The sequence below is a fragment of the Amaranthus tricolor genome, chromosome 3 (assembly GCF_026212465.1).
Source record: "Amaranthus tricolor cultivar Red isolate AtriRed21 chromosome 3, ASM2621246v1, whole genome shotgun sequence".
Taxonomy (NCBI): domain Eukaryota; kingdom Viridiplantae; phylum Streptophyta; class Magnoliopsida; order Caryophyllales; family Amaranthaceae; genus Amaranthus; species Amaranthus tricolor.
Window position 1 is genome coordinate 33441247 of NC_080049.1, and position 25862 is coordinate 33467108.

Below are 25862 nucleotides of genomic sequence, written 5' to 3' on the forward strand. Positions count from 1 at the left end.
TAAAGATTAAATTAATATATTAGAGTTGGTAAAAAATAAATATTACAAGTAAGGTATGGAGAAAGTAACAAATTTAAATTAGGGTGCAAAGAAATAGAGGATTCATAGATTCAAACCTCTTTCTGCGTGAAAAGCCTATTAGGCTAGTAGCCTAGTACTTATAAGATGTTTAGTTTAAATTATACTTTAGATTTTGCATTATATGCTCTAGAATAGATAAACTCCTCCATTCTAAAATATGCATCTCATTTATTTATAATTTTATAATCATTTTTTATAAAAAGCTTATTATTTAATATTAATCCAATTTATACTCATCTTATATTCGATCCAATATGTAATTCATAATCAATTTTACATTCGTTTAAACCTCTTTTATTTATTTTAAACTATACACGACTTAATAGACACATTTCAAACTAAATAAATCTTAAAATTGTAAAAAAATAAAACAAATAAAATATAAATAATTAGATTATGATCAATTTAGGATTCTAGACCATCACTAAAAAAATAGTTGGCAACGAACATTTGAGTCGCCTAACAGTAGGCTCAATGTATCGAACGACTCTGTGCCGACCAAACACATAGATCGCGTAGTAAGTAGTTGGCAAGATATTCATGGTCCCGGTTTAGTCGCCTTTAACGACTACAATCTTTGAGCAGCCATCTAGTAGCTAGAGGTGACTAAGATCTCTAGTCCCAATTAATTTAGTCTCTACAGACGACTAATCGGCCACTAAAATATGGTCGCTACATATGTTAAATATTATTAACAATAAAATCGTATTTTTATAGTGCATTAGATTAGATGGATCTAGCTCTGATCTGAAGTTTTTCAAACTTTATGGATCTCAATTTGTGTCTCAATCCAAAAAAAGTATAGTTACGAAATTTGTTGGATTTTACTCATACTTAAGGTGGTGTTTAATGGGTCGAATAAGAGTTCAAAATGAGGATCCGACCCATTAAACACCCCTACTCATACCCAAACCATGATTATCTCTTTTGTGATGATTAAAATTAATGGCGAAACTCAAGAAAAAAATTGAATCTAGCAAAAAGAAGGGTTAAAATAGGTATGTCTCTCTATAAAAATGAGGAGAATGTGACGGTTTTGTTAAAGCAAGGGGCACGTACAAATTTGGAGACATTTGATGTCCAAACATTAGTTAATATGAGTAGCCTTCTTGGCTCACCACACACCATGCATCCAAATCAATCAAAATCTCTGTTTCTCACTCACTCACTCACTCACTCTCTTATCTATCTATCTATCTTTGTGTCTCCTTGCATTACTTTGCTTTTCTTTGTCTAGAGTTGTTGAGTTGGACACCTGAAGTAGACCCACCAACCATTCTTTACACAAATAGGCCCTTCTTTTTCTTTTTACCTCTTTTATCCTCCATTCTCTATTTTGCGTACTCATGTCAACGTTATTACTATGTGCTTGGCTTTTTACAAATTGAAGTTTGGTCGAAATTGTAATACACAAATTCCTGTGAGAATCATTGCGTCGACCTGTTATATATTTTTTAAAAGATTATAAGTAGACATTAAAAATGGTGTAAATAGACATTTAGAATATTGAAATTAGGCATTAAGGATACGGTAAGTAAGCATTAAGGATAATATAAGTAGGCATTAAAAATACGGTAAATAGGTATTGATTTTTAATCGGCAGAGCTTGAGATACGTCTCTTAAAGAGATGGTCTCTCAAGAGACTAGCTGATTGTAATAATTGTAATTTTGTTATTTGGTTTGATTTATGTTTTTTCATATTAAATCCTTTTAAAGTAGTTCAAAACAGTTCTGATCATTTTATATTCACCCATTTTTGGAATCGATTCAATTTTGTCCAACTTAAAAATGAATTTATAATTATATAAAAATTATTGTGAGCACAAGATCTGATTTTAAACCGACGTAAAATACCTAACTCGAAATTGACCCAATAAAGCCAGTGAACACGTCTCTAGTCTCTTTTTTCTTGAACGGTTTGTGGTTTCCCGATTCCAATATAAAAAATATTACGTCAGACCAAATCTTAAATTGAAATATCTTACCAATTTTATAATTATAAACCATAAACAAAAATCACTAAACCACTTGCATACCTTAGATATAAATGTTAATTATTTATAGTTTATATTTAAAATAATACTTATAAACTTTTTAACTCAATATAAATTATAATTCTAATTCTAATATAGTTTTTGGACCGTAAGAGCTTTATTCAATTTGTATTTTCTACCATTGTTTTGTTTTTCTTTCGAGGGTTTAGGTTTTAATTATAACATTTTAATTAATCAAATTTTTAAAACAAAAAATCATAGCCAGATTAAATATGGTTTGGTGTCAAAAATAGTTAAAACTCCAAAATATATTATATAATCTCTCTACATCAATATAATTATCTCATTTTCTTATTAATGTAGTTCACCACAAAGATTCATCTTTTATTTGAAATTTTGAACCCACAAGCATAAATTAAAAATTTATTCACTTATTTTATGTATGTTTAAAAAATTGATATATATATATATATATATATATATATATATATATATATATATATATATATATAAGTAATAGGGAGACTTATAATAAAATGGAGGGAGTATATTTTATGACAACAAAACTAGGGAATGATAATTAATCTAATCTCAAAATTCACATGGTTTCCAAACTATACTACAAGCATATTGACCTCCTCCATTCCCTTTCCCTTTTCCAAGCTTATTAGTTAGTAGTTACACCAATAACAAACATCTCATTCAATCAAAACATCATGCATTGCCTACAGAACAATTTTTGTACTCTATGTTTTGAAAATTTTATTGCATCATAAAACACAAATAAATTTTCAATTATAGGCTAATATCGATAATTTTTACGACATTTTAAATACAAATAAAGTCAGATCATATGAAATTCGATTATAAGATTCGTTGTCATTCTTATAACAAAGAGTTAGTATTTTGTGAGATTCAGTTTTCTTTTTAGATGATGTCTTCTAGCAGTTTCGCATATGATATATATATGCCTAAAATTGTCTTGTTGCTGTTCTTGGCCTAATTGGTAATAGGCTAATCTTAAGTACTAAACTTATTAATCTTGAATGGATTTGAAAATAAGTTAAAATACACTACTTTCATTTCATCTCTTTGTAATTAAGCTTAATAACGGATACTTTGAGGTCCACTTATATTGATCCGTGTATTATTTTAAGAAACAACTTCAAAATTGTGGAATAAAAACAGAACAAAGTGGTTTACGTTTGCTACTACTGTTGGTGATACAGATAAGAATCACGTGCACGTGCACGTGCACCCGTTTTACACATAAAATTGTAAGAAGACAAAGCCCTAAAAAATGGTAGATAAATTCACTTTGAAACTGTTAAGTGTTAATTATAGTAGTTCATAATTGACCGATTAACTGAAATAATGTATGATCGAACCAATTAAAATTAATTCATATATAAAAAGTAAATCAGATTATGATTAAGATATTTATATAGAGTATTCTAGACTTGTCAAAACGGTCAATTGAGGAGGTTTACAATTGGGTCATTTTCGGGTCTGGCAGATTTTGGATAAGGCGCGTTTCGTGTCAGATTTGTCAAGTTTGGGATACATTTAGGTCAACCCAACGGATCCCAACTAAAAAAGATGACGTACAATTAAAAGTTTTATCGTTGAACTAACAAAGGTTTAAAACGGTAAGATCGGATTATTATTTTCTAGGATGAGTTGAAATTTCTAAATTATGACTTACTAATATTCGATGAAATTTCAGATTAATTTCGGGTCGGATTAAAATTATACCCGCCTAAACACCGGAAAGGACCTATGTCTCTAGTTTTAACAGTAAGAAACTATATAAACAGTGTACACCTGTTTAGCTTGCTTGCTGTTCATTTAGATACAGTAAATTATGCAAACATGAAAAATTGCAGTGAAAAGTCTAATCCCAAAAGAAAAGGATTTCCATTAGAAGGTGAAGAAAAAGGGGAGTTAATGTTTCTGCAAATGCATATTCCCCAGGAAAACAACATACTATTAAAACCAGTTAAAAGGATGAAGGTATATTTCCATCTAAGGAATGTCTTCCTGTGCTCTCTTCCTTCCACTATTCTTGCATTTGCTTAGACTTGGAGTTTTTCTAGACACTTACTTACTTCTAGCTACCTCATTTCGAGAGAGTAAATCTTGTCGATTATTAGAATTTACTTCCTCACTGTAAATTCAAAATTCAGCGCCACATAGAAAATATTAATTTCAGCTTTTCTAACATATACATAGTTGCATATGTTTAGTTTATAAAATTAGTAAATTTATTGTAATATGATTTGTAATATTTTCTAAAATTAGTAATTATATTAAATTTTTAGAAAATTATTTCAATCTGATGTCAATAAATTTACCTATTTATAATTTAAATCTATGCATTAGGTGCATAAGTTAGAAATACCGTATTAGCTAAGTCGACATCATCAAATGAAAATATTAAAAAATGGGTTTATCTAACCTATCTATAGGGGCATAAAGTTATGTGGCGTCAAATAGACAATGACCTCATTTAACCTATCTTATTTAAGAAAATTCTCTTAAATATTTTTTTCTTATCTATATTATTTAGTATTGATAAAAAATTACTATCTTCAAGAGAATATTGAGAGAATCATTTTAAATTAAGTATGTTAAATGAGTCAATTAGTACTCCTTATCTTATGATATTGTGTTTGCTATCTGTAATAGTATGAGTTATATCATTTTAATACAAAGATTCAATAGCATAGGAGTGATATTCTTAATAAAAAGTAATAAATGATATAAATTGTTTATAACAACATATTGATTGTTTAATTATCGAATAAATAATTATTAATTATATATTTTTGCCTAAATTTAATTATTTTTTCAAACTAATACTCCCTCCGTTCCTTTTTGATCTTCCACATTACTATAACGGGTAGTTTCAAAAGTTCTTCCACTTTAGAATACTTTCTATTTTTAGAAAGTTTTTATCTCACTTTTACCCCTTAAAATCCCCCTTTTCTTTTAATGTACCCATTTTCTTTTATTTATAATTATTTTCTCTCTCATACTTCCAATACAATCATTACTTCACACTACTATTTAATTAAAATAATACCCACTATAACCTCATACTTCCAATACAATCATTACTTCCCACTATTATATAATTAAAATAATACCCACTACCACCAAAGATTCTCTTTTTCTTAATCTTTGTGAAATACCCAAATAGGAAGAACAAATAGGAACGGAGGGAGTAATTTCTTTTAAAAAAATTTGTATAGAAATTGATATATTGTACTTGCATTAATTATTTTCCACATAATCCAATAAATCACCCATTTTCAATAAAATTATAACACTGCAAAGCTCTTAGACAATATTATTTGTCATTATACTACCACTATATTTAATTTAATGATCATTAAGAATATATTTCTTTCATGTGGGAAAGATGATTTCATTTAGAAATTTGAAATCGGCTCAAATTTAATGTTTGATAAATAAAAAATTTTCAAATTTAGATTTGGATCAAATTCAACTATTATTTTTAAAATAGTTTAAGTTGAAAATTTGAGAATAACAAGTCAAACCTTGTCCTTCTCAAATTCTTCATTTATGATTTCATAATTGAAATCGATAAATTGAAATGAAATATTTGTTCCCAAACACTACATTAAGGTAATTAAGAATATCAATAATTGGGCAAGATATGTTTATTGTTTCGATGGGGCTAAAAATTTATAGTTCTTTGATTTCAAATCATAATGGACTAAAGCAAATTAACTTATAAATCATCAGTATTTTTTATCCATGTATAATTGCACTTGACGTTTGCTATCAAGGTTCGATCAAAAATAATCTCTTTGTTAGTTTTATCATCATAACAAGAATAAAGTAAAATTATATACATTAAACCCTCTCAAAAATAGATGTCAATTAATTGGGTTGAGATCATGAAATGGAATAATATGGCAAGATATTAATGAATTATTATAGCAAGATATTATATTCTAATAATATCTAATAAAACATAAAAAAAGATTTGCTAGTCCCCTTGAATTTGTGATTATTTTTTGATTTGGAATGTGGATACGATAGACTTTTAACCATCATAAAAGATTGAAATAAATTTGCCAAGATCGATACGACGTTAAGAACTTTGATGAACAATAACAATAACAATGAACTAAACAAATGTTTGATAAAGTAAAACTAGTAAAAGGGACACAAAGATTTAAGGAGGTTCACCCAATGATGGTTAAGTCCTCCGTGTGTGTAGTTTCTTGTTTATATTATATCAAAGGTGTATAAAACGCTCTTACAAACGAAGTATTACAATTGAGTAAGAGATAAATTCAAAAGGCTATGTGTTTGGCTTAGAGGTTGTGTTTTATATTATTTTATGTGTGTATGAGAGCTCTTTATTTATGGGAGAGACCACACTAAGTAACATTAAGTACATTAAAACTATGAATAAATGATAATGAAACAGCCCCAAATACTTGAAGAGTCAAAACAACATCCTAGGAGCATCAGAGACTTCGCTCGACCAAAATAGGAGTTCGCTCGGTCGAGCGGGCTACAGAAAGTTTTTGGTTGCATTTTGTCTGCTCGCTCGACCGAGCGAGCTGGTCGAGCGATACATCAGAGGGCTTCTGACAGCATTGCTTGACTTGCATAGTAGAGCCTCTTGAATTAAACCTTTGCACTTCTTCATTAAGTTCTATTTTAAACCACAATCATCAAGACTCAACTTAATACACCTACATTGACACACTTATTGGATTCCGAACCAAAAAATTACACATAAATGCGCACATTAATTATGCATTCAAGTCACACTCTTCTAATACCATTCATAACAAAGATTATTAGTGGACCATCTCGCAATGGCTAAAGTCCAAATAAGACGTTAAACGATCAATTGATCACCAAAGATATCAAAATGATACTTCTTATACTTCTAATTATAGGGAGTAATAAAGTGTAATTAGAATTACTCTTAGGAAGATGTTAGAATTTAAACAAATAATAAATCGACTTAAACAATTCAAATAAAGGAGGAAAAGAAGTATTTCATTACAAGTTTAAAGGAGGTTTATTATCAAATTCAATTGGTGGTATTAGAATTTACTCTCAAATTTATAAAGTGATATATTCTTTTCTTTTTTTTGAAATTTGCGTGACAACTCACGTGTTCACACAATGAACACTGCAATTGAAGACATAGTTTATTGTAATAAGTGCATAACCATAATACAACGAATACTCACAAGACTTAATTATTTTGATGGAAGAAAAGTGGAGGTCATAAACATTAAAAAAATATTACAAGAAAATTAATGGAAAGATATGAGGATCATAACTATTAAAAAAATATTTTTATAAATTACTGGAAAATATTTAGGGCCATGAAGTAATCACATAAAGGTTAAAATAAAATTAATGAAAGATTTGTGGGGACAATAAACATTAATAAAATAATAAAATAAGGATGAACATGGTTAATTTTGTTTAAAATTTGTTAAATAATTATAAAAATGCTTTATGTGAATAATAAATTGAACAACAAAAAATGACAAATGAAAACAAGAGGTAACAATATTTTTCTTAAGTGATCATATTTACAAACTAATAAAGAGATATGATATCTTTCAATTATGCTTATAAAATATTTTATACAGAATTACATCTTAAGTGATTATTACACGAATCATTTGAATATAGTATAAAATCATTAGAATTAATTGACAAAAAAATTATTAAATTTAAAAATATCACTAATACACTATAAAAAGGCCATAAACTGGCTTTTTATTGTAATACATTGTAGAATACTCTATTATATCTCAAATAATTTTCACCAAATATAAAAAAGTTATAAAGCGATGGCCATGAACAATCTCTATTTTGCTTTTGTTATTTGTTTTAGTTTGTGTACCTTTTCGGCTCTGGCACTAAAAAAAAATGTAGTTTATGATGATGAAATCAAGGTATGTAGAGTTAATTCTTTTTTTTACGTAATATTTACATATTTTTCTAATCAAATTATATAGTATGTAAATAATTTTTAGTTTTAATCAAGTACAATTAAAAATATTTAAGATTAAGCACAAACAAGTCTAATATTTTAAACACAAGCTTTCAAAACTATATTTTATTTATACAAGGCAGAACGGAAAAAAAAGGTAAGAAAAAAGTAACCTAAATTAAACCCAAAACCTTCATTTTAATATAGTTGTAAATTCGTACATGCTCCAATTAAATTTAACTAATAGATATAAATATTTTCAAATAACGTTTAATGTACATATGTTTTTTTAAATAACAATCAAGCAATAAAACAAATAAAACTCCGATTTGTCATGATATTAAACAAAATTCGAATAATATTAGGAAAATAATGAAAATTATTTTTTTTGTTTAATGTTGTGGTTTGAAGTTAATGGCAATTATTGCAAATTACCATAAATTTAGTAAAAGAAATTGCCTTTCAAATAGGAGTAATATATTACCTTTGTTTTATTAGTAACTACTTTTATGTGATAGCTTTTTAGATGAAATATAGCTATTAAAAAACGGTAAACATAATATCTCAGATTAAATAAGTATATACAATTATCGATATTATATCTCAGATTAAATAAGTAGATAGATCTTTCTCGTAGAGGAATTCTTTTGTCGCACTCTCCTTTATGAGTATGAGTTGCCGCCTTTCTTTTCTCCCTAAACCCTGATCATAGTTATATAAGCGGAATACACCGGATATGATAACGATGATACAATTATCAATATTTTTAACATATATAGTTTTACTAATTGATCTTATGATATATTAGCATCTAACTTTGCCAAATTAATTTGCAAATTGTGTGGAGTTCAGAATAATATTGGTGAAATGAGTTCAAAAATAAGTGTAAATACCGGAGCAACATTGTTTTGTGAAAGTGCAGCGGATGGAAATATGTTACAAATCTCATGTCCACTAACGGGCATGAACATATCTGGAATTTCTTTTGCTTCTTATGGTAATCCAGATGGTAATTGTAATACTACTCCCTCTAAAGGCGATTGTGATGCCTCCAATACCCTTTCAATTGTGGAAAAGGTATATTTTATACTCTATTATATATATATTTTTTTGTTTATTTTTACATATAATTCTACAAAGAGATTATATATGGTAAATGAGCAAATCAATCAAACTAAATTAAATTCTACATTAACCTAATTCTTTCCTTTGATTGTGTTTTTTTTTGTTTTTTAGCTAATTGTTTATTTACATTAATTTTTATTGTAAATTGGTGGAGTTTTAGCTATTTGAGATTTAATGACCATATTCCTCTTAATGGATCTTTCATGAGGAGATATGTGTATGGTTTGTTTGTCATCTACCCTTCGGACCTTAACTTTATAATTAAGCGAGATTTACTGAATATCATGATATGTACATTCACAGTGATGAGACGCTTTGTTATATTTATTGTCTTTCATAAAATAATTTTTTTAAAAATTGAGTTCGAAAGTGAAGTTTTTGGTATTAAGTATTTAAGCTAAGTCTCACATAAATAGTAAAGGTTTTTATTTCTTTTACACTCTCTCTAAATAACAAGTGAGAAAAAAAAATACTAGGAAAGGAAAGGAGAACAAGGAGAGAAAAGCGAAAATTGTTATGTTTTAAAAAATTCTCTATGGAGAGACTTGTGTTAAAGTGATCTATCTGTTATTTTTCTTTTTTTTTATATCGTTTTATTACGTCTCATCGTAATTTTTTATTAGTAAGATATATATAAAGTTAAAAGTTTACAAACATCAATCTTTCTTAGAAAGTGGATGAGGCTCTTAAAAGATTGAATCAAAAATAAAAATGTTCTATTATGGAATTAATATAAAAGGAAAGATTTTTGATGTCTAATTTCGTTATTGTTTTAATTGCAGGCATGTCTTAGGAAGCCAAGTTGTGAGATCAATGCCTCAACAGCTACATTTGGACCAACTACTTGCAAACAACCCAATGTACTCATAGTTATTGGTGTATGTTCTCACTAAGATAGAATTAGGAGAATCATATACAACTCTTGATTTTCATGTCAATTATAGTTTGGTTGAGATTTAAGTATTATTAATAAAGAATACGATTGAAATAAAGAATTTGGTTCCCTACTACCACTTCTCTCAAATAAATCATTTTGTTTCCACTTTTTGCGCGATAAAATAAAAATAATTAAAAGTGAATAAAAAATCATAATAAACGCTAAAAATGACAGCTAATTTATGTGTCCTTATATTTTCCATCATGATATGTACCATATTTGCATAATGCTTAAACAAACAAGCAAAAAGAAATACAAATCAATGGAAACCAAAAAGTACACCAAACAAAGAATTAATATTAAGTAATTTTCAAACAATCTATTTTTGTTAGTTGCTTGGAAACAAAATTTAGTATTGGTTGATGTTTAGGGAAATCTAAGCTCGTATTTATGTTGGTCAACACTCAGGTTACTTTTTCCATGAGAAACATATATCTTATCTCAGTTAAAACATGTATCGTTTTCTTTATAAAAAACCTCCCCTCCCAAAAGACTACTATGTACCCAGAACAAACATTGTATTACCCTTAACCTTAATACTATTAATTAGCTCGCACTTTAATTAGGTGAAGTTTGAAGAGATCAGAATATATGTTATTTTATTCGTGTTAGTAATAATTTTGAAAAAGATTAATTTAACCAATTTAAATAATGAATAAATTATGACTAGGTCAACCATCTCATTTTAGAAGAGAGAGGGAGGAAAATATGAAACAAAAAGCAAGGGATACTCTAGTTCAATTTAGGAAACAAGAAAGTGGAAGGTTGTTAATTAACATCTCAATCTACATGTAAGAAAGAGATATGTCTAAGCAATAATTTGTTCTAAAAAACATATGGGGGGCAAGTATAACAATTTGTTAAATTCATATATTTATATTATTAAATGCTATGATAATGACATTGATCAGTTTCAAAAGTTGGTGCAATGTTGATGAAAGGCACAAAACTAATTACCATGTTTTTCGGATTTAGTTAACACCCTTAAGATAAGGACATGTCATTTTCATTTTTTAAGAAAGTTGCCACATATAGTGAATTTACATGCTTCCACTTAATCTATTGGTAAAATAAAGAAAGTATTTTTTTAATTATAGTTACGATTTTTCTAATCTATACATCAGATCTATAAATTTAGACAATAAAATCAATAATTATTTGAAATTTCCATTTAAAATAATTTCTAAAATATTATTATATTTACCTATTTTAGAGGATTATATTTGCAATTAAATTCAAAATAATTACAAAATTTATTATCTAAATTTATACAAGAGGTGTATAAGTTAGAAAATCATTATTATTTTCTAATTGATACTGGTACATGCATGGTAAGAATAAGCTTAGAAAATAAAAGAGTTATACGAAATCACGAATCCAACCTCCTCCAAAAAAATAGCAATAATATATATACTCTAACTATGATAAAATTTAATTTTTTTTCTAAGTAATAAATTGATTACGATAAACATAAGTGATGGTATGTAGTATGTGATATTGACTTCTAATTAAGTAGGTAAACAACATTCTTAATTAAGGTTCCATGTATTGGTTAATGTTCAATTTCCAACCCACTTTATTGTATAGTTTACTTGTATCATCTAACTTGCTACAACTTTGAGGCGTTTTATCTGCCTTTCGATAAACCCTCGGACGCCTAAAAGAAAATGTCTCACCCACCTCTTTTGTGTATGAATAATATTTGCCCAAGTCAAGATCAACATTCTTTCTTCTTAAATAATTTATTAAATTGGACTTCCCTTTTTTGGTAAAGTTGGCATCATAAATTTGCACATATTGCCTTAAAATTCAATAGGTCATGAATCAAAAAAATAACCTTATAATCAGGGCGAATTCAGAATACTAGTATAAAATAAGTCGAATAATCATTTTTATATTAATTTGTGCTAATTATCTAACTCGACCTCTATTATTTTGTGTTATATAGTAGTTATACAATTTAATATTAATAAGATTTTATATAATAACGCCTAATTACCCTAGTTATAACTTTTATTAGGTGTAGATTCACCCCTTAACTTTACGTTGGAGTTAATATGAGCTTCATATCATCAAATTATAATGAATGTTCAACTTTAGGGTAAAATAAATATGTACAACCAGCTTTAATTTTGAGTTACCCAAAAGAATTCGTTAATCATGATTATTTTGCGTCTAAAATATGTAGCATATAATTTTCAAGGCTGTTTGACTAGTTAGGTTATGTAAAACTAGGTATAAATGGCAAATTATATACTTTCTTCGTTCTGAAATACTTTTTATGATAACAATTTTGATTCTATTTATTATTTAAGTTTATTTTATTAAAATATGACTGATGCGTAAGAAAAATTTAGTCAAGTGAGATTTTATTTGAATCGTCTAATCGAAAATACACTTTCATGAAATTAGATTTTAAAACTTTTTGTTGTGTATAACTTAATAACTAATCAAAATAAAATATTGGATAAAGTAAAAAGTGTGAATGCAGTAAGTATTTAATGGAGTAAAACATAAGAAATACATATTTAAAAAAATTAACACATGAATAATTGGCGATATAGCAAATTCATTAAGACACATGACACATAAATATGTACTAACAAAAAGAATCAATTTAATTTAAATATTTTGCACAAATCAACATTTTTGGCACGAACACGTGCAAATGAGGAAATCAATAGGTTAGACTTTGGAGACCAACATCATCATAGAATTTGAGTTGGCTAGTAAGCATGAAGCTTGGGATGAGCATGCAATAAGGATGATGAAACTTCCTTTTCTTCCATTCCATGTAAAAATGAAGGCAAGAGAAATCACAAAAAAAGGAGGTTAAAAATGCATGAAGAAGTGAAGTGAAATGGATGAGGTCACAATTCATAAACAATACATGTATGGTCCACCAAAATATAGGAGTGGGTCTACCCTTGATAAGATTCTGTTTATAAGCTGCCCCCTATGAACCTCATTTTGCATTTTGCATTGAAATCCAACTAACTGCATTCTGTTTATAAGGGGACAAGAGGGATCTGTTCTCCAGACTCATCTAAAAAATCAAAAAAACTAGAACAATAATGTTATAATATTTAATAATTAGAAAAACCTGTAATTAATGTTTCGCCTCTGACCTTTAAATTTCAAAGGCGGTCCTAGATACATATTGAGTGGGACCCACAAAATAGAAACAAATACCAAGCATATAACTAAGTCTAAGATGTTATAAATAAATGGTAAGACTTTTAGGCAACAGAAATAAAAAAGGAATTGATTTGGTTTCCTTACCATCAAACATGTGTGGGAGGGAATTGAAGCTAAGCATATGGAAGTTGGTTACCCTTGTCTGTCGACATCTAATTTTATTGACAAATCAACACTAACCAACTTACTTGCCTTGCTTCAACCAATCACATGTACATTACATTGATTGTTTCATTGTTTGTAAGTTGTAACCTTACCATTTCGTTAATCACCATACTTAACTAGGCAAGGTATGGTATATTGGTATCCCCTTCTCCCCACCCCCAATTCCCCATCTTATCCTGTTTTATATTTTCATCGTTATCTTTTCTCTACTCCCATTCCTCATTTTTGTCATTTGCATTTTTATTTGCTTACTCTTTTTTAATATAATTTTCAGTACATAATTTGAATCTAAGCATTATCTTTTAACTTATGTTTAAAGATAAGTGCAATTGTTGATGAGGCGCTTGCAAGGTAATTATATCATTATTTCGTCGAGCCTAATGTATCATTAATTGACTCGATTAACTTTAGTAAAATTTGATATTAATAATTCAATCTTTCACTCATCCGCCGTGAATAATTCCACGTTTAGATTATTTTTTAATAATTTAATCTTTACCCTTAGTTTGCTATCAGCATAACATTTTATTTTATGATAATTCAACCTTTATCCTTTATTTGCTATCAACATATCCTATTAGTATGTTGACAACAAACTAAGAACAAAAGTTAATTTATTATAAAATAATCTAAAATTGAGATTAATCACTACTAATAAATAAAAAGTTGAATTATTAATATGAAATTTTCCTTTTAACTTTATTACAAAATGAAGAAATCAAATCAAGTAATTACTAGACCTGTTGTGCCGGTTTGACTATTTCTGATCACTTTGGGTTACCATCAACTCTTTGTGAGTACCATCATAGTAATCATGGTAGTTGGAACAATTTTTTCCATACTGTGATCTGTAACCAATATAACTCCTCTAAGTATGATTTACCCGAATCATCCTTCTATTAATACACATCATTTATTCTCCTAACTATAACTTTCTTGAGAATTTTCTTTGTAATTTTCAAAGGTTGTGTGCTATTAACTCTTTTTTTATACTTCTTTTGAATCAATTTAGATGTTTTATTTACTTGGACATGGCTATTAAAAATGGTGTGGGGTCTATTAAAAAGGGTAAGCACCTCTTAAATAAATCCTTACATATCTTTAATATTCACCTCATTTACAAATGAAGCTGTCAAGGACCGCGGCAAATTAGTATTGTTATAGATTTCAATCCTGGATCATAATTTCTGATATCAATTAAATTTGATCCAAATATGTATCTATACTGCTATACGTAACATTAACAAATTTATACATAAAATAAATAAAGAGTAATCATGTCAATTTAAAAAGGGTTCCAGCATGCAGGAAAATCCAAAAACAGAGCAATGTGTTTATTTCATAAAGCATTATTAGGTTTACAGAGCAACAATAATATAGGACCAAGTCTATAACTAGAGGATCGTACTACTACTACTACAATTTGCTGATTCATCATCACTTTAGCCATTATTTCACTAAAGCAAAGCCTATGCATCTTTTGTTCTACTTATAGTTCTAGGCTGAAGGCGGGACATGGATTCTTAAACAAATACTCCCTCGGTCTCTTCTATTCATAAAGAATGAGATATTTTCTTATTGTGCCAATTTAATGAAAATGTTTAATTTTTATTTTTTTTATTCTTTTTTATTCTTTTATCCTTACTACAACAATACAATAACACTAAACCCAAATGTTCTATTCTCTATGAATAGGAGGGAGTACTAAAATATTAGGATGACTTGATGGCCATGGGTATAAAACTCTATTAAACCCACTTCATATCTACCTTGTTTTTAGAGTTTTGGTTCAATTTTTGAAATCTTCTAATGGATCTGGGTTTGCATACGAATGGTAAAAATCTTCTAATGGAGTTGTTGACTGTGATGACTAGATGTTCATATTTATTGATTGTTAGATGTTATGTCAATTATATTTATTGTCTCATCTTTTTTTCTCAGCCTACCTGATATTTAAAAAGTCGTATGTAAAAATTAAGAATTATTCTAATAATTGACAATCATTGAAAAAAAAGCATAAAAAGAAAAGAAAGAGTATTGTATTTATATTGAAGAATGGAATAAAACTAAAATGGGAAAGCAAAGTTTGATGAGCAAAGATACGCATGGATAGCAAAGAAAGGAAGGAGAAAATGATAGAAATTTGATATCTGAATAAAGTTATCTCCATGATGATGGCCCCTTACTCTCCATCACTATTTAAATAAGTTTCCATTTGTCAATTTGCGGTATTTAATTTATTGTTCCAAAAAAAAATCTTTCTATTTATATCATAAATCTTTTGAAAAAATAACCTTCTTTACTTTAATATTTTTATAATGCTTATGACCTCACATTTTCCATTAACTTTATTTTAATATTTTTATATTCCTTATAGTCCTTATATGTTTCCCACTAACTTAATAAAAATATTTTTTTATTAGTTGTGGTCTTTTTATTTTTTTCTACTAACTTTCTTTTAATATTTTTTTATTGCTTATAATTTTTACTTTTCTCCCATTAAATTTATTATTCAATTAAATAATACATTCACTATCTAAAATATTCTATTTTTCTTAATTTTTGTAAATATTTTTGTGAGAAATTTGTTAGAAAGGGAGGGAATTCCATATATTCACAACAACTGAAAGATTGACCACAATTTGCCTTACTTGAATTAACCATGTGAGGGCATATAAATGTTACATGATTTTCTTAAATAAGGAAAATGCTACTAATTACAACTAATTGCCATAATATTGAATATACTCCCAAGATTTATTTGCTAGACAAATATATTTTCCCAATCAACAATATTCCAAAGGATATTGCAATGATATTCCCGTAATACCCCCCCTCAAGTTGGAGCATGAGGGTCATGAATGCCCAACTTGGAGAGTAATTTATCAAATTGCATTTTACCAAGAGCCTTAGTAAAGATATCGGCCAGTTGAGAAGATGTAGAGACATGAGACGGAGATATTAAACCCTCATTGATTGCATCTCGAACAAAATGACAGTCGACTTCGATGTGCTTCGTCCGTTCATGAAAAACTGGATTCTTTGCAATGTGTAAGGCAGATTGACTATCACAGAACAATGGAATTGCTTTAGGATGGTTCACACCCAAGCTTAACAACAAACCTTTCAACCACTTTAACTCACAGGTGAGGGCAGCCATAGAGTGGTATTCGGCCTCAGTCGATGACCGTGAAACAGTATGCTGCTTCTTTGTCTTCCAGGACACAGGAGATTGGCCAAGAAACACGAGCCAACCTGTAAGGGAACGTCGAGTGACGGGGCAGGCTGCCCAATCGGAATCACACCATCCTTGTAAAGTTAAGTCACAGTCGGCACTCAAAAGAATACCTTGTCCCGGTGTCCCTTTCAAATATCTAACAACCCGTAAGGCCGCCTCCCAATGCTCAATTCTGGGTTCCTGCATGAACTGAGACAAGATGTGAACAGAATATGCCAGATCCGGACGGGAAACTGAAAGGAATATCAGTCGACCAATAAGTCTCCGATACGACTCTGGATCTTGAAGTAATTCGCCATTAGCTAATCCAAGTTTATGATTCTGCTCTATGGGAAAGCCAATCGGCTTAGCGCCTAACATTCCTGCTTCAGAAATAATGTCCAGAGTATATTTTCGTTGACACAAAAACAGACCTGCAGAACTCCTGGCCACCTCTATACCCAGAAAGTATTTCAAAGGACCCAAGTCCTTCATTTTGAAACAATCACTAAGATAAGACTTGAAAGTACACAACGCAGCGGAATCATTCCCAGATATAACAAGATCATCAACGTGTACTAAGACATTAATCTGTATACCTGTCTTAGTATATGTAAATAATGAATAATCTGAATAAGATTGAAGAAAACCATACTCTTCCAGTGCCGTGACTAATTTTGCAAACCAACATTTGGGAGCCTGTTTCAAGCCGTACAACGACTTTCTCAATCGGCAAACTAGAGTAGGATCAGAACTCTCAAATCCAGGAGGCAACTTCATATAGACTTCTTCATCAAGATCACCGTGCAAAAAAGCATTGTGAACGTCCATTTGGTGAAGTTCCCAATTCTTAGAAGCGGCAATTGCCAAAAAAGTTCGAACAGTAGTCATTTTAGCAACTGGAGCAAAAGTTTCAGTGTAATCAATACCTGCTTGCTGATGATTCCCCAGAACTACCAACCAAGATTTGAGTCTTTCAACTTCACCATTGGACAAAAATTTTGTCTTGTAAACCCACTGACTACCGAGAGCTCTTTTGCCCGGAGGAAGAGGCTCCAAGGTCCATGTAACATTGTTTTCAAGAGCTCGAATTTCTTCCTGCATGGACTGTCTCCAACCGCTGTATTTCATTGCCTCCTTAAAAGACTTCGGATCATTGTTACTAACTATTGCTGTAATAAACTTTCGGTAACGTACAGAAAAATTATCACAATGTATATAATGTGCAAGAGGATACGGATTACCTGAAGGTTGATCAGAAACTGAAGTCGGGAGAGATGGACTATTAGCAAAAACAGTGTGAGTAACATGGTCGCGAAGCTTGACAGAAGGATATTTTTTACGAAATCCACGGCCCATATTTTCGATGGATGCTTGAGGGTCTTCTTGGTCAGCAAGAGGCTGCTGAACAAGAGTATCGCTAGACGAGGACTGTTGGAGTGGCGAGTTGAACCCAACAGTTGTGTCAGAGCTGCTACAAGAGGCAACGTTTGTGGGTTGGCAGCTGGGCGGGGACTGCTGCAAGGTGGCTTGGTTCCTGTGGTTATGATTGGTATCTACCCCTCCTTGATCATAATGAGGCACCTCATCATCACATTCATTATCACACAAACCAATGTCCGCAAAATCCTCATGGATGACACCATTGTAATCATCACTAGACTCAATATTTACATTATCGGGACTAGCAAATGGAAACACATTTTCAATAAATTTAACATCTCGAGAAACAAAAAATTCCTTTGTATCCAAATCATACAATCTCCAACCTTTTTGCCCAAATGGATACCCGATAAAGACACACTTCCTACTCTTACTAGCAAACTTGTCACCTTTCGTGTTTTGATTATGTGCGAAACAAAGGCATCCAAAGGTACGAATAGCATCAAAGGTGGGTGATTTATTAAAAAGAATTTCAAACGGTGTTTTATTTTGAAGAAGAGGTGTGGGAGTACGATTAATCAAATGTGCCGCACCAAGAATACACTCACCCCAAAAATAAATTGGCAAATTGGCTTGAAAACGCAAAGCTCTCCCAACACTTAAAATGTGCTTATGCTTTCTCTCCACCCGCCCGTTTTGTTGTGGTGTACCAACACAAGAGGTTTGAAAAAGAATACCATTATCACGAAAATAACCAAGCAAGCATTTAAATTCAGTGCCATTATCACTTTGCACAATAGTAATAGTTTGGCCAAATTGTCTATCCACCATAGCTACAAAAGTCATAAACATCTGAAAAACTTCCTTTTTATCAATCAATAAATAAATCTATACAGCCCTTGAAAAATCGTCCACAATAGTCAAAGAATAACGAGCACCACACGATGACTCATGTCGATAAGGACCCCACAAATCACAGTGAATTTTCTCAAAAATTCGAGAACAACTATTAGTACTTAAAGGAAACTTGTCTCTATGGTGTTTAGAACGAAAACAGACTTCACAATTTTTATTCAAACTACTCCTGGATTTACTGACATGAGGAAGAGACTTAACTACTTTCTCAGAAGGGTGCCCCATTCTTCTATGCCACAACTCCACATCAGATGAAGCTTCAATAGTAGACACCACCTTCGGTTTGCTGAAGTAGTATAGTCCATCCCGCCTAACTCCCGTTCCAATCAAAGCCTTCATGTGGTCCTGTATCAAGCACATATCAGAGTTAAATGTGACAATTGACTGTAAATTATTATTAAGTTGCGAAACAGAAAGTAAATTACAACTTAAGTTAGGAACATATAGAACGTGATGAAGAGTGATCATATCTGACAAATAAACCGAACCCTCCATAGATGCAATAACATTATCACCATTTGGCAAACCCACAGGACAATGTATAGTTGTAATGTCAAATAGCCAAGATTTTTCTCCAGTGACATGATGAGTTGCACCTGTATCAATGATCCAAGAAGTAATATCGAACTTACCACTCAAGCGATTTTCCGGTATTTTATCATTACCAAAGAAACCCATGATAGCTTTCCACTTTGCAGCCGTGAAAACCCGACCATTTGAAGACGGAACAGAAGGAGCTGCCATGAAGACTGACGGAGCAGATGCAGCTTCTGCTGAAGAGCTGCTGCTGGCAGCAGCTGCTGCTGGCAGCAGCTGCTGCTGATCCTACTATACTGTCGCCAGTGGCTGCTGCTGCATTGGCACGCACCATTCCACGATTTTGACCAGATGACTTGCTGCCTCGATTCCCCACGGTCCAGCCTTCAGGATAACCGACAATTTCAAAGCAGCGAGTGATATCATGACCTCGTTTGCTGCAATGAGAACACACTTGTAGAGCATAACAGTGTGAAGCCAAATGACCCGACTTCTTGCAATGAGTACAAACGATAACCGAGGCAGGCTTCACAACACCACGACCCCTACCTACTGCCGCACGAACAGCAAACCCCACTGGAGGGAAGGATTCGTCTTGGACACGTGCAAAGCCACGTACAAGTTCTTCTTGAGATACTTGTTGATAGGCTTTATTCAAGGATGGTAAAGGATCTTGAGCAAGAATATTGGACCTAATGTGCGCATAGTACTCGGAATACAAACCAAGCAAAAATTGTTGCAACATATCGTCTTCACGACGCTTTACATGTTGCTTACTAACATCACAAGTACATTGGCCACATTTACAAGAAATTAAAGGTTGTAATTGAGCAAGTTCATCCCACAAAACTTTTAATTTTCCAAAATAAATCGCAACAGACATGGTTTTAGTTTGCTCACATTTATTAATTTGAGATTTCAACTGATGAATCCGAGGTCCATTCACAATACAAAACCGTTCATGCAAATCATCCCACAATTGTTTAGCATTATCATAATTTGAAAGCATAGATTTTACCTCAGGATCGATTGTATTCATGAGCAATGACACGAGCATACAGTGTACCACAACCCAATCCTCCTTTGTTGCGGGTGACACAATATCCGTAATTGTGCCATCAAGAAAACCGAATTTACGACGAGAACAAAGAGCAACTTTAATGGCATGTGACCAAGCATCAAAATTATCAAGTTTGAGTTTAATGGGTGTGATAAAATCCCCCGGCCTATCATGGGCACCGAGGTAGAATGGATTATTAATTTCAATTCTGTGTGATGGTGATGGCGCACCATCTTTGCCAGCCATGGCTATGAAAAGAAAAAAATTTGTTTTGCTCTTGATACCATGAAAGATTGACCACAATTTGCCTTACTTGAATTAACCATGTGAGGGCATATAAATGTTACATGATTTTCTTAAATAAGGAAAATGCTACTAATTACAACTAATTGCCATAATATTGAATATACTCCCAAGATTTATTTGCTAGACAAATATATTTTCCCAATCAACAATATTCCAAATGATATTGCAATGATATTCCCGTAATAACAACCCACTTCAATAAAGATAAAAGCACCTCATAATATTAAGGCTTGCCTTTCACCATCATCAATCTATAGATGCTCCAGACTAACAGTAACTAAATTATGGGGTGTTTTGATAAATAATTTATTAGATTATTTTAGCTTAGTTTAACATAAATTGATGGCCAAGTGGTCAAAACATTTAAGAGATGTTTGGTAAACATAACTCATCAGATTTGTTAACTGATTAATTTAAATGTGTTCATTTGGATCATCGAATCAATTTTAGATAAGGTGTTTTACGTAGGGAGTCTATTATCTTCGTTAATATTATATACTCCTCAATAATAATAATAATAATAATAATAATAATAATAATTATTATTATTATTATTATTATTATTATTATTATTATTATTTGAAAAATAGAGATTTTATTACTTTCAAAGAACTTGTTACAACCTAAAGCTATAACAAGACACTTAACACCAAGGAAAGCACAACACAACAACAACACAACACACAACCAACACAAAAACAACAACCCAAATCAGAAGAAACTACAAAAAAGCTAATTAATCAACAAAATACACTTATCAGCATCATCTAATCTGGCAGCAACATTAAAGGTGATCAAATTTGGAAGCTGCTCCGCTGACCTTTGAACGCCCTCAAAGATTCTAAAATTCCTCTTATACCAAACATTGTATATCATCTCGGTCCAACGCATCATGACAATATGAGCCTTAACTTTCTTCTTCTTGCAAACTCTGCACATATACTCAATCTCATTAGCAAAAGAGTTTTGCCAACGAATGCCTATGAAGAAACGACTAATGTGAACTCGGACCTCCTTGGTATACTTACACCCATGAAAAAGATGGTCTCTAAGTTCATCTTCTACCTTACATAGACTAAAAATAGCATTGCACTCTACACGGCACTTCTTTAACCTGTCAATAGTAGGGAGTCTATTTTGAATAGCCTGCCACATACAAATATGGCTTCTAGGAGTTACTTTATTATTGCACCAAATAGTTCTCCTGTTGGGATGAGTTATCCCACATCGATAAATTAAAAATGGTGTGCACTTGTGTTCCCCCATTAATATGCTGGCATTTACAATAAGTCCAGCCTAATTTAACATCTCCAAGTTGGTTTACTCCCTAGCTCCAATAGATCCCGATAAGCTTGAGAGATACTAAATTTACCACCCTTGACTTTATTATTCAACATTATCATATTCGGCACTAAATTTCTGCTCTCTAAAATCTTTCTCAACATCCAGGACACCGTACTAGGAATAGAATAATGAAACACGTCCACACCCTTCAAATAGTAGTCATTCACCCAATGAATCCACAACCTATCTTTCTTGTTAGCAATAAACCAAAGGTTTCACAACAAGGCAGTATCGTTCCAGATTTTCATGTTACACAAATTTAGGCCTCCATAGGCTTTAGGTAAACAAAGAAGATTCCAATCAATGGGAGCCTTTCGAGCTTTGCCCCTGGAACCAGACCAAATAAAAGCACTGCAAGCAGACTCAACTATCTTTGTAATCTTCTAGGGCAGAAGAAAAACCTGAGACCAGTAAGTATGCATTCCCATAATGACACTCCTAACAAGCTAAATCCTGTTAGCAAGAGATAACTACCTGCTAGACCAATGTTGAATTCTGCCTAAAGTTTTATTGACAAGGGGCTTACAATCTTGGATACTGAGTCTCTTGGCCGAGAGGGGAATGCCTAAATAACGAAAAGGCAAAGAGCCTTTAGGAACTCTGATAGCATCCACCATATTCTGAGCGACATCATCAGAAACACCCGCAATATAAATGGCACATTTGTTATTATTAGCATGCAACCCAGACGTGCTTGCCATATCATGAATCACACTCCTAGCGGTCTTCAAAGAATCAGGATCAGCTTTAGAGAAAATCAGAAGATCATCAACGAACAATAATTCCATAAATTTGTTATTATTATTATTATTATTATTATTATTATTTATTATTATTATTGAGGAGTATGTAACTAGATAATGCCCGTGTGATAACAATTTTACAAAATTTTCTGATATATTTGTATAAACAAAAAATTTTAAATGCACGGTTTTACTAAATTTTCTGATATATTTGTATAAACAAAAAACTTAAAATTAACAATCTCAAAATATCCTATACTCATTTACTAAATAATATTATAAAGATTATATAAATAATTGAAAATAAATAAAATAAAATATATGATTTTCTAATAAATTAAATGATGTAACCTAAAAATAAAAAATTATTTTATATGAATAATATAATAGTCATAATAAGAAAGTAGAAAAGTGAGAGTTACAAACACTAATCATAATAATAATGACATCATCATTGAGTTTTAGATCGAAATTTTTTTTTTAAAAAAGTGATACATAAGCAATTTTAAAAAGTAATGATATCAACAGTGTTTGTTTTAGTAATAGTTATGGATATCAACGAAGACAATAGAAAAATGATAATAAATAATTATACTCCCAATAGTTGAACTGAAGTTAATTAGAGTTGTACTCTCTTTCTACTACTCCATTCGTTACTTAATAAAGTTCTCATAACGAATGTTCACGGGAATTAAGAAAAATAAAATCTTTTAGATAGTGGAGATATTATTTTATTAAATAATAAATTTGATGGAAGAAAAATATGGATCATAAATATTAAAAAAATATTAAAAGTAAGTAAGTGAAAAAAAATATGGAGACCACAACTAATATAAAAATGTTTTTATAAAGTTAGTGGAAAACATGTGCGGACCATAAGGAATATAAAAATGATAAAATGAAATTAGTGGAAGATATGTGGAACCATAAGCATCATTAAAAAATATTACAATGGGGATGAGTAAAATTATTTTTGTTCAAAATTTGTGATATAAATGAAAAGATTTTTTATCAAAACAACAAATAAAACGCCTAAAATAGAAAGTGGAAATTTCTTTTAAGGAAGGAATAGTAATCAATTTACAACACTCAAAAATTTAAACGGTTCATCCATTTTGCTAATACTTCCAAATTTGCGATGAAACCACCTTATATCTCCTAATCTCATCTAAAAACTTTTTTATTCTTTATCTGCTACAGATTTATTTCTCATTTGCATATCTTTTGGTCTTTTGTAGACATGCTTTTTTAAAAATACAATATTAATAAAATTATCAATGTGAGGTGTACAAAATTAATGAAGACAAATGAACTAAAAAAGGCTTTTAGTTCCGAATGTATTATAAATTGTTTTTTGACTTCGACTTATAATATTTTATGTTGGTCAAAAGTCAAAGAGTATTTAATAAATAACTCTTAATTAGTTAAAAAGGTAACATTAAAATCAAAATTTTAAAAAATTTTATTAACTTCTGTCTTTTTAACCTATTAATTCTTTAATAAAATTTTGAACAATCAACAATTAAATATTACCAAACATTAAAATTAATTTAAATAAATGATTTTAACATTAACTTATCAAATATGATTTCTGAGTTGGTTAACCATCAAATAAGCCAAGAAAATAACGATCATGTAATAAATACTTGATTTTGTATAGTACATGTGAGGTATTAGGCAGCTATACCAATTATCGAGGGAGTCTTGGTAAATAATGTTGATTTGTAAAGTTAACAAAGCATTCTTATGTAGTACGATTTGATAGAGCGAAAGTTTTGTAATTTTAATTTATATTTTTTTATTTTATTTATTTATTATTATAATTTTTTTCTTTTTATACTAATTTACAGATTACAATTATTGATTAAAAATTATTGCCAATCATCTAATGAAGATTGCAGGGCTAAAATCAGGAAAGCTAGGTCATACTGATTGATGGCAAAGTATAGCATCCCAGTTTCAGTGTGATACAGGCCACTCTTGGCCAGGCATATGGAAGCATGAATTTCTTTATTTTTACAAGATAAAAAAAGCATTAAACAAATTAAGTAAAAGTATTGTACTATTTGATTTACACTATTTTAATATGCACCAATATATTAATAATAATATATACTTTTATTTCTTAATTATTGCATTTAATTGTATTTATGATCTAATAAAAAATATTTATTATTTTAATATTTTTTAAAGTTGATACACAAAAAAAATAGCGTGCCTAGGTTAAATCTATACAAAATTTTATCGCAAATTAATGGAAAGTACTATATGTCTTACATTTAGAGTAGACAAATAATTTTGATAATTAAAAAAGTAGCAAGTGAGTTATAACTTACTTCTATAACACTGTAGCAAAGCTTAGCTTTAACAGTCAGTAAGTAATCTTCTTGGTCAGTTCTTTTTCTTCATTCTGAAACTGTAACTCCTACATTATTTTTAGGCTTTAAAGTAATGACTTGCATTGCCATTTACTACCACAAATAGTAAAATATAAAGGTTTTAATGATTTGACAAGGATTTTAACTAAATATTTACTTCATGTTAATAGGCCACGTTCCATGATAACCTATTCGTCCTATTCATTTTACATTATTTGTGTGAAAATGTTTTTATAACGTAATTTGAAACTATGCAAATAAAATGAGTAAAAGAGAGGAGTAAGTATAATTCTATAAGTAAAAACTGGTGGGTAACTCTATAATGGTAGGCTTTTAAAGTCGACTATAATAAATTTTTAGTAATAATTTTTGTGAATTTTTTAAACTAAATTTGAGATTATTAGTAGTACACAAATACATTTTATAATTTGTATCAAAATATAAATTTTTAAAAATGTCAATTGCTATTTTTAA

At 30.2% G+C, this 25862-nt stretch overlaps 2 protein-coding genes across 2 annotated transcripts; one reads left to right on the forward strand and one right to left on the reverse strand.

Moving 5' to 3' along the window:
• Window positions 1-7903: 7903 nt before the first annotated feature.
• LOC130809104 (beta-galactosidase 16-like) lies at window positions 7904-10180 on the forward strand. Its single transcript, XM_057674735.1, has 3 exons — window positions 7904-8042; window positions 8933-9157; window positions 9988-10180. The coding sequence occupies exons 1-3, from the start codon at window positions 7938-7940 to the stop codon at window positions 10096-10098; spliced, it is 441 nt and encodes a 146-aa protein (XP_057530718.1). The 5' UTR covers window positions 7904-7937; the 3' UTR covers window positions 10099-10180.
• Window positions 10181-18993: 8813 nt separating this feature from the next.
• On the reverse strand, window positions 18994-20863 carry LOC130808560 (uncharacterized). Its single transcript, XM_057674018.1, has 3 exons — window positions 19855-20863; window positions 19462-19757; window positions 18994-19365 (listed from the first exon to the last, which is right to left on the reverse strand). Exons 1-3 carry the CDS (start codon window positions 20861-20863, stop codon window positions 18994-18996), a joined length of 1677 nt encoding a protein of 558 aa, XP_057530001.1.
• Window positions 20864-25862: the final 4999 nt, after the last annotated feature.

Bases quoted from the DNA above. Each gene is read 5' to 3' on its own strand.
- LOC130809104 (XM_057674735.1), top strand. From the start codon at position 7,938: ATGGCCATGAACAATCTCTATTTTGCTTTTGTTATTTGTTTTAGTTTG. The intron at 8,043-8,932 runs GTATGTAGAGTT...TGTGGAGTTCAG, and splicing joins TTTATGATGATGAAATCAAG to AATAATATTGGTGAAATGAG. The intron at 9,158-9,987 runs GTATATTTTATA...TTTTAATTGCAG, and splicing joins CCCTTTCAATTGTGGAAAAG to GCATGTCTTAGGAAGCCAAG.
- LOC130808560 (XM_057674018.1), bottom strand. From the start codon at position 20,863: ATGGCTGGCAAAGATGGTGCGCCATCACCATCACACAGAATTGAAATT. The intron at 19,758-19,854 runs GTATAGTAGGAT...TCTTCATGGCAG, and splicing joins AGCAGCAGCCACTGGCGACA to CTCCTTCTGTTCCGTCTTCA. The intron at 19,366-19,461 runs GTTCCTAACTTA...TGCTTGATACAG, and splicing joins CTCTTCATCACGTTCTATAT to GACCACATGAAGGCTTTGAT.